The sequence below is a fragment of the Bos javanicus genome, chromosome 10, assembly GCF_032452875.1.
Source record: "Bos javanicus breed banteng chromosome 10, ARS-OSU_banteng_1.0, whole genome shotgun sequence".
Classification (NCBI taxonomy): Eukaryota; Metazoa; Chordata; class Mammalia; order Artiodactyla; family Bovidae; genus Bos; species Bos javanicus.
In genome coordinates, this window is record NC_083877.1 from 61,015,641 (window position 1) to 61,031,432 (window position 15,792).

General features: G+C 37.7%; 1 protein-coding gene across 9 annotated transcripts in view; it reads left to right on the forward strand.

Moving 5' to 3' along the window:
- Positions 1-15,792, forward strand: part of CEP152 (centrosomal protein 152) — a 102,646-nt gene that overhangs the window by 50,741 nt on the left and 36,113 nt on the right. For all 9 annotated transcript variants that reach the window (XM_061428830.1, XM_061428833.1, XM_061428835.1 and 6 more), the window contains exons 13-17: positions 4,236-4,431; positions 10,864-10,986; positions 11,550-11,659; positions 12,431-12,559; positions 12,681-12,816. In XM_061428830.1, coding sequence (XP_061284814.1) covers positions 4,236-4,431; positions 10,864-10,986; positions 11,550-11,659; positions 12,431-12,559; positions 12,681-12,816 — 694 coding nt within the window. The remainder of the gene's footprint in view (positions 1-4,235; positions 4,432-10,863; positions 10,987-11,549; positions 11,660-12,430; positions 12,560-12,680; positions 12,817-15,792) is intronic.

Below are 15,792 nucleotides of genomic sequence, written 5' to 3' on the forward strand. Positions count from 1 at the left end.
CTTTTAAGATCTGAGCACTTCTAGTGTGTGTGTAGTGATATCTCATTGTGGTTTTAATTTGTATTTCTCTAATGACTAGTAATGTTAATCATCTTTTGGTGTGGTTTGCTTCCTCTTTTCTTGACATGCTTAATTGCCATTTGTATATGTTGTTTGGTGTATATATATGGACTGGCATGCTGTAGTCCATGGGGTCGTGAAGAGCCGGACATGACTTGGCTATCTGATCTGATGTTGTTTGGTCTTCATATATTTCAGGATACAAGCCCTTTGTATCAGATATATGTGTTGTGAGTGTTTTCCTCCCGTCTCTGGTTTATCTTATCATTTTCTTATGTTATCTTTTGAAGAGCAAAAGTTTTTTTATAAACTCAAATTTATTTCTTTTTACACTTCATGGTTTTTGTACAGTTCATGAGTTATTGTAACTCAGTGTTAACAAAATTTTTCTGTGATGATTTTAGAAATTCAGTAGTTTGGGCTGTTATATTTACATCTGTGATCCATTATGAGTTAATTTTTTAGTATAGTGTGAGGGAAAATTTGATTTTTTTTATTCCAGTAAATCCAATTGATCTAATCCCATTTGTCAGAAAAACTTTTCTTTTCCAATTGAATTGCCTTGATATCTTTAATTATCAGTTGATTGTATGTTTGTGGGCCTATTTCTGTACTCTCCATTCTGTTTCAATGGTCATTTTGGTGGGAGCTGTCTTGATAATGTAATTTTATAGTCTTGAAATGGGTTGAACAAATCCTTCAACTTTGTTGTTTTCAAAATTGTTTTGGCTATTCTCAGTACTTTGCATTTCAAAATAAATTTTATGATTAGCTTGTCAAGTAATAGAAAATTTGCCCTCTGGACAAATTTGAAACTTAAATTTCAAATTTTGAAATGTGTTGAATCTATAGATAGTTTTGGGAGAATTGACATCTTAAGAAATTGCCACTTGTCACTTAACACTTCGGTAAAGCTGAGGGGATAAAAGAAAAGGAGTCTTTCAGTTTCTGAATATGCATGCTATACTTCTCTCTTTGTCTAGGTGTTCTTCAGTTTCTCTCAGTCATGTTTCGTAGATTTTATTAAATGTTTGTTTATTTGGTGGCTCAAGAGTCTTAATTGTGGCATGCAGGATCTTGAGTTGTGACATGTGGGGTTTAGTTCCCTGACCAGGGATTGAACCTTGGCCCCTGCTCTGGGAGCTCTGAGTCTTAGCTACTGGACCACCAGGGAAGTCCCAATGTTTAGTAGTTTTCAGTGTAGAGATTTCCCTTTAGCTGAAGAATTTCCTTTGGCATTTGTTCTAGAGCATGTCTGCAAATTCTTTTTTTTTTTTCCTTTTTTTTTTCTTTTAAATTTTATTTTATTTTTAAACTTTACAATATTGTATTGGTTTTGCCAAAAATTCTTAGTTTTGTTATATGGAAATGTTGTTATATTTGCTGATTACAGAATTCTGGATCAACTGTTGTTTTATTTCAGCACTTTAAAGGTACGCTCTCCCACTGTCTCTGGTAGTTCCTGAATAGAAAGCTATTGTTATTTGAATCATTGTTTCTGTATATAATGTGTCGTTTTTTTCTCCTGCTGTTTTAAGATTTTTTTCCTTTTTCTTTTTTCAGTTTTCAGCACTTTCATTATGTGTCTAAGTGTGTTTTTCTTTTACTTTATCTCATTTGCAAAATGTAAATTATGTCTTTTACCAAATTTGTGAAAATGTTGACTATTCTTTCTTCAAATACTTTTTCTGCCCCTATCGCTTTCTCTCTCCTTCTGGTTGTCCAATTACATATAATGTTAAGTCGTTTTATGTTGTCCCACTGTTCTCTGAGACACTGTTCATTTTTTTTTCCACATTAGATAATTGCTGTTGAACTATTTTCAGGTCCGCTCACTCTCTCCTCTGTCATTTCTATTCTGTTGAGCCTGTCAGTTGAGTTTTTTTTTTAACTTTTAGATATTGTATTTTTATAATGATAAAATTTCCATTTGGTTCTTTTAAAGTTTTTATCCTCTGTTGAAAATTCCTATTTTTTTCGTTCATTTCAAGTGTGTTTTCTTTACTCATAAAGGCTAGATATTTGCCGCTTTAAACTTTTAAAACTCTCTGTAATATTTCTAGCATTTGGGTTTTCCTTGTTAGTTTTATATTGAGTGCTTTTAGATTGTATACTAGACATTGTGATTTTTTTGTTGTATAGAGACTCGTATGGGTGTTTCAAATCTTCGTTTACTTTTCTGAGCCTTTGCCACATTGATTTGAATTTGTCCTGTGTATGTATGTGCCTTTTCAGGGCTAGTCAGTGTGAGACTTGTGTGGTTCAAATTTCAGAGAAGTTCTCCAAATCTTTCCTGATTTGATGCATGCAGTCTGTTCTCTGCATGCATAGTTCAGGGCTTAGACTAAGGCTTGCTTATACACAGAATCCAGAATTCCTTCCCCTGGTCATCTCCCCAGGAATCTTCCTGCACTCTTTATCACTGGTTTAAGCGATTTGGTGTTGATATAACTTATAATGGTTTTCATGTTTTTTGCGCTTGAGATTCATTGAGCTTCTAGGTTTTAGGGAGTTTTAATTTTCATCAGATAGAAAAATTGTGGTTATTATTTTTTCAAATATTTTTTCTATCAGCTTCCCCATTCTTCTGGGACTTAACTACAGTTAACTTAGAAAATTTAATATACTCTACGTATTTCTGGTCTTCATTCTCTTTGTGTTTAAGTTTGCTGTGTCTTTATGTCCATGGATTTTTTCGTATGCTGTATTAAATAGGCTGTTAATCTCATCTAGTAGGTATATTTTTCCAGATATTTTTATTTTTTGTCTCTGCAAGTCCAATTTGGGGCATAAAGTCTTCCATTTCCTTCCTCACTGTTTTTGTGTCCCCACCCCCCCGCCCCGCCCCCACCTCCTTGAACATATAATTCTACTATCTGTCATCCCCGATCATTTTCCCCAGGTTACAGTTCATATTTTCTGTCCTGCTTTATTCATGTTTGGTAAATTTGATTGGATGCTGGACATTCTGAATTGTATGCTTTAGATTTTGGACTTTATTGCAGAGAAAAAAATACCGTTACTCTTTTTCTGTGACATACTTAAGTTACCTGGAATTCATTTGATCCTTTCAAGCCTTCTTTGTAGGCTTCATTAGATCAGATTTAGAACAAACAGCTTAATCTGGGGCTAATTTGGCCTTATTACTAAGGCAATATTTGATGCTGTGTGACTTAGGAAGTCTCTCCACTATGGTTCATTGAAATACAAAATATTCCCAGCCCTACTCTCTTGCTGTGGCTTTCCCTGCCTCGCCCCCATCTTGAGGTAATTTTCTCACATACACCACAGGTCTCCAGAGCCCTTTTTCTGTGTAGCTACCTTCCTCACGGTGTTTTGCTGCCCAGATTTTAGCCATTTTGGTTTTTCCATACTGAATTCTGCAACTTGGTGAGACTGCAGAAAGTGGACTCCCTGGTTTCCCCTTTCTATGCTGCACACTGGAAACTCTCCAGGAAGAAAGCTGCAGCCATTATAGGGCTTACCTTGCTTGCTTTACTTTTCTCAAGCATCACTACACTATGCTGCTTCTTGTCCAGTGACTGAACACCACCATTTCATTTATTTTATTTAGTTTTCTAGCTTTTTTAAAGACAGAAAGAGAAAACTGGTCCTTTTAATCCATTATGGCAAGGAACAGAAATACTCATTCCAATTTTAAAATTTATTGACCAACTGTAGTGGGGATTAAATTAGCATGGCATTTATTTGTGTTATTTTTTTTCTTTCCAGTTGCTCAGATATCCACTCAGACTTGTGTTTTAATAAAAGAGAGACAGAAATTGTTGATTAGGATAACTAGTGTTTTACTATTCATTTCCTCTTTATTTTCTCATTGTTTCTCTTGGAGTCAGGAAAGACATGTATATATAGCATGCAATTTATCAAAAGTAAAAATGCATGCTCTGCTGAAGTTCATATGGTTGAATTCCTTGCAGTGAGGCAGCAGGACTATGCTTAAGAATGGTCTTTCTGTGAATGAACTTATTTCTATATAGGGATATATCAAAGACAATAACCTGTGTATGACAAAGCTTAAAATTGTTTTTGAAATGCAAGTATATTGTTGGATGGGTTGCAAAGCATGGTTACCACTGCAGTTAGTTGCTTTTAAGGAATAGTCATGCTTGATTTGTTACTGGATTTAACCTTAAATATGATCATTTTTCCATTAGCCTTGTGCAGCAAGAAGGCCCAGATGAAGCGCTTTCTAAAGAGGAGGTCATCTTGAAGCTGAAAGCAGAGGTGCAGCGTTTGCTGGATAGCAACTCTGTGAAGCGTCATCTGGTGTCTCAGTTACAAAGTGATCTCAAAAACTCTCATAAGAAAATCGAAGCTCTCCAAGTGGAGAAGGAGGAAAAAAGCACTGAGGTAGAATTTGTAAAGCTGTTTTTCAAAATTTAATAAAGAAAACTCTTAAAGTTTTCACATTTAAATTAAACCTTTGTCTTTCAGGCATTTATTTGACTTTTTTATAAGTAGAGTTAATTAACTAATTTCTAACTGTTCTGGATCTGCTTTGCTACACAGGGGCTTTCTCTGGTTGCAGAAAATAGGGAATGCTCTTTAGTTTCGGTGCCCGGGCTTCTCATTGTGGTGATTTCTCTTGTTTCGGAGTGCAGGCTCAGTAGTTGTGGCTCCCAGGCTTAGCTGCCCCTCGGCATGTGGAATCCTCCCAGAGGAGGGATCGAACCCATGTCCCCTGAACTGGCAGGCAGATTCCCAACAACTGGACCACCAGGGAAGTCCGTAAATGAAGTTTAAAGAAGGAAATGCCACTTAAAGGAATATACTTTCTTGTTACTTTTGGCACCTAGTAAATGAGACGCCAATTAGGTAAAATTCCATAGCCACAAATCCAGTGCAGCGTTCTTTATAACAAGGCATCTGCATTTCCTCAAGATCAGCTTGTTCCGGTAGTGCTTTCACATCTAGTTAGACTCTCCACAAAACGCCCTCGCAATTTGCCTCACATTTCCCTGGCCCATGTTCTTAAAAGAATAGTCATTCTACAATGAAAAAAAAAATTCAGTGTATGGTGGTATTAGAGGTGGGAAAGACATGTCAGATATGTCAGAGTCCTTGAAACCCACCTTTATATCTTTATAAAGTAAGTTAGTGTGCTTACTTTATAGATAAGATCAATGAAACTGGAGGAATTTGTGACCCTTCTGGGCTTAGAGTGAGTCTTTGGGTAAATTAAGACTAAAACACTGCACTGATGAATAAGTCAAGGTTATTTCTCCAAGATCATGCTATCAGAGGTCTTTAGGGATGTCCTCTTTCAACATCTGCCTTTTTCACCCTTCTCTATCTCTAAATCCAGCTCACCTCTATTCCTATTGGAAAGAAAGATCTAGAAGCTAAGAGGAGAGGGAAGGTAATATATGAGTGTAGGTAGGTGGGACTTGCCTGGTGGTCCAGTGTTTAAGACTCTGTGCTTCTGCAGAGGGCATGGGTTCAACCCCTGGCCAGAGAACTTAATATCTTCCATGGTGTGTGGTGCTGCCAAAAAAAAAAAAAAGATGTAGGTAGTATATTCCTTTTCCTCATGGATGGAAATAATATTTTCCTTCCTACTTTGGTACTGTTTTATCTCTTGATCCTTTAAGCTAGGAGTTGTATTCATTAAAAGTCCTATTAAAGCAAAGTGTGCAAGATGTTCTCTGGCGCTTATTATTGTGGAATTTTAATCGTGCCTAGTTTGCTTTCCAGAAATAATAGTGTGCTCTCACTGTGAAAGCCCTGCCCAGTTTGGTTCTTTCTTCTGAGTAACTATATTTGATGAACACATTGATTTCAATGTTAATAAGCAAATGAGAAATGGGAGACTGTGCTTCCCCACAGCACATTTAACGTCTTTAAACCAAGCTCTTTTAACTGTTCCCATATGTTTTTTATAAAGAATGGAAATGAAAATTTGTGTTAGGTTAGAGTTGATTAGTTTAATAAGCATTTTAGTGTGAGTGTGCTAAGGGTAGGAGCCTGATTTGGGGTCTGAACCTTAGCTCTGGTGTCTTGTTGCTTTCTCTTTTCCATATTGAAATCCCTAGTCGGCATTTGCTGTACAGATACACTTTCACATGTGTGGCAATGGCTGGTGGCCATTCCTTGTGTTGTTTTTAACCTTTCCGTTTGCCTCCACACTCTACAGTCTGTTTTATCAGTAGATTAGAGGGAGCCATCTCATCTTTGAATACCCTTTTGTTCCTTTTTTTTTGCCAGGTAGCCTTCTGCCATTGGGGAAGGCGATGGCACCCCACTCCAGTACTCTTGCCTGGAAAATCCCATGGACAGAGGAGCCTGGTACGCTGCAGTCCATGGGGTCGCTAAGAGTCGGACACGACTGAGCGACTTCACTTTCACTTTTCACTTTCATGCATTGGAGAAGGAAATGGCAACCCACTCCAGTGTTCTTGCCTGGAGAATCCCAGGGACGGGGGAGCCTGGTGGGCTGCCGTCTATGGGGTTGCACAGAGTCAGACACGACTGAAGTGACTTAGCAGCAGCAGCAGCAGCAGCCTTCTGCCATGGTGATTTCTCAGCAGTCTACATTTGGTTTTTCTTAAAGTGAAGCTGAATTCAGTCCTTGATGCTTATGGCTATTCTGCTTCAACTTAACTATATAGGAATCTCTTGAGAGTATTGTCTTGATAATTCTGTGAGTGTTTGATCAGTAAATATTTACTGAATGATTACGTATGTTGACCATTTCCTAGATGGAGAAGAGGGAGAGGAGGTAGTAATTTAATGGACAGGTGGGTTTTTAAAATAAGCACTCAAGTTCTCAGCCGTCTCATTAGCAGATGAATGCCTTCAAACTTGGCGTTTGCCTCCTGTTTCTCTCATCTTTTTCTAATGAAGCTCCCTATTTAGTCTGTAAAGTCAGAAAGCAGGGTTGGAGAGGTATGTGGATGAAAAGAAAATCATTCAGTTTAGGTTTTTTTTTTTAAGCTACCTTATGCAAGGTCTAATGGGATTCAGCGATGAAGGAAACAATGGCCATTCTATGAAGGAACTTCGATTCTAGAGTATCGGTATCCAGTGGATATATAATAATGCCATCAGTTCAGTTCAGTTCAGTTGCTCAGTCGTGTCCGACTCTTTGTGACCCCATGAATTGCAGCACGCCAGGCCACCCTGTCCATCACCAACTCCCGGAGTTCACTCAGACTTGCGTCCATTGAGTCGGTGATGCTATCCAGCCATCTCATCCTCTGTCGTCCCCTTCTTCTCCTGTCCCCAGTCCCTCCCAGCATCAGAGTCTTTTCCAATGAGTCAACTCTTCACATGAGGTGGCCAAAGTACTGGAGTTCCAGCTTTAGCATCCATCATTCCTTCCAAAGAAATCCCAGGGCTGATCTCCTTCAGAATGGACTGGTTGGATCTCCTTGCAGTCCAAGGGACTCTCAAGAGTCTTCTCCAACACCATAGTTCAAAAGCATCAATTCTTCGGCGCTCAGCTTTCTTCACAATAATGCCATATATATAACTTAAAATCTCTAGTAGTCCCATTACAGTAAAATAGGTGAAATTGTTTTTAATAATTTATTTAACCTAGTATATGTACAATATTATCTTCTCAATATGTGATCAATATAAAATTATTAATAAGACAGTTTATTTTTTGTGTGTGCTCTGCCCTTGAAATCTGGCATGTATTTTCTCCTTACTGCATGTTTCTATTTGGACAAGTCACATTTCAAGCGCTCAACAACCATACGTGGTTACTGGCTACCATAGCCAATACTACGGATCTATAAGAAGATGGACATGTATAACTTTGTATAATAAGGGTGATACTAATTACAAAGTGCTATGAGAAGGAATAACTAACTGATCTTGTGGGTGGTGTGGAGTACTAAGGTAGCCCTAGTGAAGTCTATGAGGGAACTTTTGATCTCTGTCCTCAAGGATAAACCCAGGGGAGAAGGTGGATAGGGACATTTCAGCCTTGAGCAGATGTACGTAAAAGGATATAGCAAATAAGCTAGAAATTTATGTTATATAAACTTAGTCTTTCTGAAATCTTTAATGAAGCTAAATTCATTAAATGCCTCTCGATTTTTTTGTTTTTAATTTGGCTACACTGGGTCTCTGTGGTGTGCCGGCTTTCTCTGGTTGCTGTGCATGGAGCAACAACTTTGTTTGCTCTTGAGTGCAGGGGCTCAGTAGGTGCAGCAGGTGGGCTTCATTGCCCTGCAGCATGTGAAATCTTAGTTCCTGACCAGAGATTGAATCCTAGTCCCCTGCACTGAAAGGCAAACCCTGGACCACTGGGGCAGTCCCTCTATTGATTTTTTAGAAAGAACGATCATAGCTAGCATCAAATCCGGAGCTTAATGAAATGATGTTGAACTTTGTGCTTGCTAAGAGAAAGAACACAATAATTTAAACTTCCCTGGATGTCTTTTTAAAGAGAACTGGGCCATCAGAATCCTCCTCTAAAGCCTTTATGTATTAAGAAGGGCAACAAAAATAGTTCCTATATAATCTGTTTTGACAGATTCTTTCATAGATGTTTTAAAGGTATTGATATATTTATTTCTTTATAAATGCCTTTAGTATGTTTTATTTCCATTTCTATTCATCTTATATAGAACAATTTAGAGTTACTACAGAGTTTTTTTTTTTTGCTTTTATGTCATATGACTATTCATAGCAGTGCTGCTTTATGACATTTCCAGGATAATATGTGATCAAACTGAGGAGTCTGCCCATACATAGCACTATGCAGTGATTGGGGGTGGGTCAAATACTATGCTCTTCATTCCAGTTGAACAACTGGGCCATTAAGGTAGAATGTGGCAAAGGCCTTAGAAAAACCAGACTGGCTTACTAGCAGGCAGGGACCACATCGACACTGAATTTTTTGTAAGCTTAAGAAATAAAACACAGAGCCCTTTCTGTGTGTGATACTTAATAGAGATCATTACCTTACCACAAGCTGTGATTAAAGCCATACTCTGATTCCAAGGGACTTGATAGGCAATGTTTAGTAGCCAACTCAGAAGGGTCCTGGGTAGATTTTTTTGAGACATAGAAATTAGGAAGATAGTATAAGAGTTGGTATATTACATTTCTTGTGTTTTTGAAGATAATGCCTTCTGTATTCCAGCTTTAGAGAGAGAAATTTTGTTGTGACATTCAAATGGTCCTTCTCTTGTGAAAGACGTTCTTAAGAGTTTTGTGCCAACAATTACTGCAAGTGCCAAGTCCCAGTGTGCCTGCAGTGTGAAAATATGTCAAAATTGAGTGCAGTGACTAGCCATGAAGATTGTTTTTTCAGGGCAGCAGTATGATGTTACTTCCATTCTAAGTAATAGAAACTCATTAATAGGGAAGGAAGCACAAATGAATGTCATAAACCTTAAAAAGTAGAGGCCATGTTTTTTTTTTTTTTTTAAAAAAAAGCCATTCTAATAAGTCAACAAAATCCTTTAAAGTCTCATTAATGCCCCCAAGTCTGGAAAGCTAACAGAGTAGATATTCTTATCTCCTCTCTCTTCTAACTGGGATAGGAGCAGTGGCTTCTGGGACATGATGGCAGGTGAACCAGCAAAGCCAGCAACTAGAGCAGTCTCCCTCTGAAGGAAATGAAGACTAAATGGGAAAAAGGAGTCAAAGGCTTGGGGTTCTGTCACCCCATGTAGAATGAGATACACATACCTCTTTTTCCCCCAGTTAGTAGAATGAACTTTGGTACAGATATATTTTAAACATTAAAGGAAAGACCTCAGAGTTCAGGTAAAGAATAAAACCAACAGGTCAATTAGAGTAGATAATTAAAAAAAAAAAACTTTGACCTCTTCAATGAACAAATAACTTATAAAAATGGACAAAATACTCAGGTAGTAAGAGGAAAATGCTAACCTATATATATCCTGGAAGATGAAGAACAAGTGAACAATGAAGGCATGTAAGAGGTTGCTCTCTGATGGTGACACAAGAAATGGAAATGAAAAAACTTTTGGAGATCCTTTCCCTCATCAAACACAATAATCATTCAATCACTGGCCATTGGCGGCAAAGAGAGCTGGACAGACTCTTGTACTACCTGACGGTATACATGTGTACCAACTTTCTGGAAACAATTTACCAAAGTCTATCGTGAGTTCCTATTGAATAAAATGTATGAATTAATATTGATTAAATATGCTAAGCCTAATGGGTGAGAGTGTGATGAAAAATAGAATGTTTGCATAGTCTCAAGTGTCTCTGAATAGTATACTTACTATTAATTGTAAAATAGTAACTTTAGAGTGGAGGTGCCTGCAGACAGGGTCTTTGACCTTCATCAGTTAGCTGATCTATACTATTGATTGATGTCATATGTCTCCTCAGAAGTGTTCACATCACTTCTTTGGTGTTCATGCCAAAAATGCATAACCTAAATTTAATAATGAAGTAACATCAAAAAAGCTCAAATTAAGGGACAACCTACAAAATAAACGATTAGTACAAGTAGTCTTCAAAAATGTCATGGATTTGAAAGACAAAGACTGAAAAAAACTGTCCCAGATTGGAGTAGACTGATAAGATGTGACAACTAAATGCAATGTAGAGTTGTAGATTGCATCCTGAACCAGAAAAAGAACATTTAGAGGAAAATTGGAAAACTTTGTATAAGGTGTGTAGATTGGTTAATAGTATTGCATCCTAGTTAATTTACTGGTATTGATAATTGTACTCTGGCTATTTGTACTGTTTTTGTACTTTCTTTGTAAGTATGACATTGTTTCAAAACTAGTGCTTAAAAATTTTTAAGAACCTGAACACTTTTGATTTCTCTTTAATATTTAGACTAAAACAGATACCTCAGAAAAACCAACTAATCAGATATGGCCTGACTCTTCTGACATGATTGTCAAAGATGATATACTGCAGCTTAAAAATGAAATTCAAGTTTTACAGCAACAAAATCAGGTGATTAAAAAACTTTCCTCTATTTTATAAGAAATCTCATGACCTCATTCAAAAATAGAGAGATACTATGACACAAAGGTATTAGTGGTCAAGTACATTAGCAGGTAATTAGGATTCCAGTTATTTCCTTTTACTACTGGTCATGTGGTAGTATTTTCATTGGAAGGTAGTATAATTCTAGCTTCCTGTCTGCATAATTGCACGGCTATTGGAAGTATTCTTTTCTCCTTAGGCAGCTCTTGACCAAAAAGTAAAACCTTGCTTATTTATATGGTTGGGAATATTATTGTATTCTAAGACTTGTTAGAAAGCATCAGTTAGCCAATTCTTCACTGATTGAATGCTTTTATACAAGTTTTTAACGTTTACTCCAATCAAAAAGCTACTTGATAAGCCTATACTCTTACAAGGCCTGAAGAGACTTTTATAGAGTTATGAAAATGATATTTTGTCAAATAATATTATAATGAAAGACAAAAGGCACAGAGGATATCAGAAAATAAGATTAGATTAGTCAATAAAGGTGTTTATTTCCTCTAAATACTTTATTCTTTTGTATCCAGGAACTTAAAGAAACTGAAGAAAAACTGAGAAATACAAATCAAGACTTATGCAATCAAATGAGACAAATGGTACAAGATTTTGACCGCGATAAACAAGAAGCTGTTGATAGGTGAGGTACAGACAGAGGCCTCCCTTCTCCCATCTCCTATTACACACCCTTACCTATTACATCTCCCTTATACACACCCCTCCAAAATATTCAAGTAAAATGATGTAGGTGAACCCTCCCCATTGAGATCATAAATTGGAGAAGATGAGTCCCTGGCTTCTCAAATTAGAATTTGGAACACACTTTCCATAGAAATAATGTTATGTAGTGGGTTGAGTTCTATAGAACCATCCAAACTGTAGTTCATTGAAACAGTAGAGCTTAATGGCTTAACTATTTTTTTTAATAAGAAAGAAATTTGTGGGAGGAAATAATGTCTTCTAAATACAAAGTCATAAACTTGGAAACAGACTTTTGGAACATAACTTATGTGTGAGTTGGGTGCTTTAGTATTTGCATTTATAGATAACTTAGAATTTTTGAACCACACCCTCTGTTATTTCAATTATTTTTTTATAAACAAGTTCTAAACACAGACTGTTATACTCTGTGTGAAGGACTAGGGCACATCTAGTTTTCTAGGTTTCTAATTTAGGTTTCTAATTTTTCTCTAGAAACATTTGCAGAAAGAAAATGTTGAAGATTCTCAAAAGATCATCTATTGAAAGTTAACAATTACCACTTTTGGTTGGGGAAGACCAATCTGATCTTAATTGCGCTTTGCATTCGTAGGAAAGGAGTGGGAAGGAAGGGAGGGAAACCAGTTCATCTTGCTGTTTCTGGTAATGCTGGGCACTGCCTTAGATTCCGCTGTCTGTCATCTGTCTCTAGGTGTGAGAGGACTTACCAGCAGCACCATGAAGCCATGAAAGCCCAAATACGGGAAAGCTTGTTAGCAAAGCACGCTTTGGAGAAACAGCAACTCTTTGAGGTTTACGAGGCAACTCGCTTACAACTTAGGTGAGGATGCAAGTCTCGCTGCCCTTGAAAGTGTAGAGACAGCTTTATCTTATCACATCATTTAGAGGAAAATTGTTCGTTCTGCAGCCTTACATTTAGTTGCTGGTTTTGTGTATCCAAGGTCTGACTTAGATAAGGTGAATAAGGAGATGGCGGCTGTGCAGGAATGTTACCTGGAAGTGTGCCGAGAGAAAGATAAGCTAGAAGCGACTCTCAGGAAGAGCATGGAAAAAGAGCAACAGGCACAGGAGAAGAAGGTACGGAACAAGTCCATGTTGTGCTCACCTCATTGCTCTTTGAAACCAGTACACTCATTCCCTTGTGGAACAGGGAAGACTTCTGTAGAAGGCTCTTTACGTTTGACTGATTGACACGAATTCAGCTCACAAAGTTCAGTTAACATTGAAATGATTATTAAAGCCCTGGTAGAAAATGGCAGATCCATAGGAGAAAATGATTCTTCCTTGTAGATTTCTAAGAGACCAAAGAGAGTTCTGGAAAAATAAGGGAGGTGGACTTTGAGTCACTTTGAGTCTGAAGCCCAGGGATGCTCATTTTGTGTGTGTGTTTGCTGCTTAGGTGGTTATTCCCAGCCCTGTGAGCACTGCACGAAGTATTCCCCTCAGAGACCTTTTCCTCTGACCCATTTCTCTCAGGACGTAAGCATCCATTTATTCTGGGGAAATGGGCAGGAATTTTGAACTGGGGTATTATGATACAGGAGGTGATGATGTGGGGCTGTGGAGAGGAAGGTCAGTTTAAGCGTGCCCTCTGTCCAGGGAGGTCTTGTCGTTCAGGGAAGCTGGAGGGGCTGCAGTGTCCTCTGTTCTCCTGCTTGAATCTTCCAAGTTGCCCTTGGCAAGTGTCCAGGAGTCAAATCACGTAAAAGCAGTCGCCCCTCCCGTCTTCTTCCCTGTCCTGACCTAAGCCTGATCCAGACACCCATCTGCCTCTCCCTTTCCCTTGAGACCAGGCTGCAGACCACAATCTGAAAGCCACGTGCATCAAAATTAGCAAATATTTTTAAAGGCTTGAGAAAATGTTTTTAACAGAGATTTCTGAATAAGTTATAGTAAAGCTTGATGATTGCTACCACCAGACTTGAAAAGAATGTAAAGAGCAGGTGAGGCAGTCCAGTTCATTTAATATTTTGATTATTTTTGAACAGATTAATATGGTAGAAAAACATGCCATGTATACATACCATCTAGTGAAAAAAGAACTATGGGGAGATGTTTTAGTTTGTGCTGGTGAAATAAAAGTTAGAAAGTGTCTTAAATTACCTAGAAATTAAAGACTTAGCTCAGTAATGTTTAAAAAAATTAAAATAGGGAGAAGATCTAGTGTGATTGTTTTCTTTCTTTCTTCCTTTAAATATATAAATTGGCAAGAACATAAGAGCATTTCTCTCAAAGAGGTCTTTCTTTTCTGAAGTATATTTCCTCGTACTTTTAAAAGAATCAATTTGGCTGTAAAATTTCACCCCCCATAATCGATCAGTTGCAATTAATAGCTGGTACTAACTGGTATTTTGGCTCATGAATTCTTGTGCGCTGGGGCAAGAAGGAAAGTTAAAACTATTTGGGCCTTCCAAAAAAACCTACAAGTTACTTTTTTTTCTTTAAAATTTAAAATTATAGTAAAATTGATTCTTTTTTCATTTGATGTCTGGTTTTATAGATTTTTAACCCATGTGTGGATTGAAACAGAATAGTCTCATCACCCTAAAAGACTCCTCTGCACTATCCGCTTGTAGTTATACCCATCCCTCACTTAAAGGGCCAGTGTACCTAAAAGCAGTAAAAGTTGAATTCCTTTCTTCTCTGGATATTCTTTAGTTTTTTAATTTAGATTTATATAAGTCCTTTACAAAGCCTAGTAGCCTTCATAAGCCAGTCAGAATAGAACTCCTTTACATTTATGAGACTTTAATTTTTTTGTATCCTCCAGAATTAGACAAAGATATGTATTTACACACCAGTGTACTTTCCTAGGAATTGTTTCACATTCACACAATGGGAGAATCTTACTAACTTGAGCAAGCTAGGGAACTGTTAGGGTAGTCCTTCTCCACAGAACATGAGTCATTTTCCTTGCAGTTGGTCTTCAGGTCAAGAGCTTTGCTTGGATACAAAATGTATATGACAGGCAGTGCTGTGAGTCCCCAGTTGTATTTCTCTTTTTCATATGTCATCTTTCTGAAACACTCGTTGAGTCAGGCTGCAGGTTAAGTACAAGTTCAATTCCAGCCTTTAAAGCTTCTATTAACAGATGTTAACCTGGCTTGTTCATATACACAGGTACCTTCCAACCGGGTAGTAATCAACAAAGGCTATGAATCTGTGAGTTTCCCTGGTGGTTCAGACAGTAAAGAATCTGCCTGCAATGTGGCAGACCTGGGTTTGATCCCTGGGTTCAGAAGATCCCCTGGAGAAGGAAATGGCAGCTCACTCCAGTATTCTTGCCCAGAGAATCCCACAGACAGGAGGGCTACAGTTCCTGGGGTTGCAAGGAGTTGCACACGACTAAGTGACTAACACACAGATACACATGAATCTGTAGACAAGGAAAAGATGATCGATGCTGCCATGCATAATAATGCCATTCCTACACAGAAGCTAAGGCTTGCTTATACAGTTGTAATCCATGTTAAATCAGTCCTTAGTTAGATTTTTTTGACTGTCAGAGGCATGTAAAACAAGTTTCAACATTTTAAAACTATCCAAGTATTCCTTCCCTTGAATGATAAAACTTTTAAAATTAAATATTCCCATAGTATGTTCAAATGACAGATTCCTGTGAGCAATAAATTTGCTTTTCTTCTGTAGAGTTGGAAGCAAGTTTTTCCTCACTGTGGTGGATTGCAGAAATGGCTACACTTTTTTCCTATCCCTGAATGTGGGTCTCTTTGCAGTGTGGCTTTGTAGCTGTTCTCAGTTATAGATAGTCTGTTTCTCTTCCCTTGAATCTGGCCTTGGCCAAATGACTTACTTTGGCTAATGGGATATTAGTAAAAAATTATGTAAAAAGACATTTATAAAGCATTTATGTGTTGGTCCTTGGAAGCTGGATACTCTTATGAACCCTTTATCCAAGCACCATGTGAAGGATCTGGAATAACCTGCTCGATGATGAGACATGTGACCAAGTCACTGTGTCATCCTGGTGACACTGAAAAAACCACCAGGCATGTGAGTGTTGCCATCTTAGACCATTGTAGCCCCAGGTGTCTG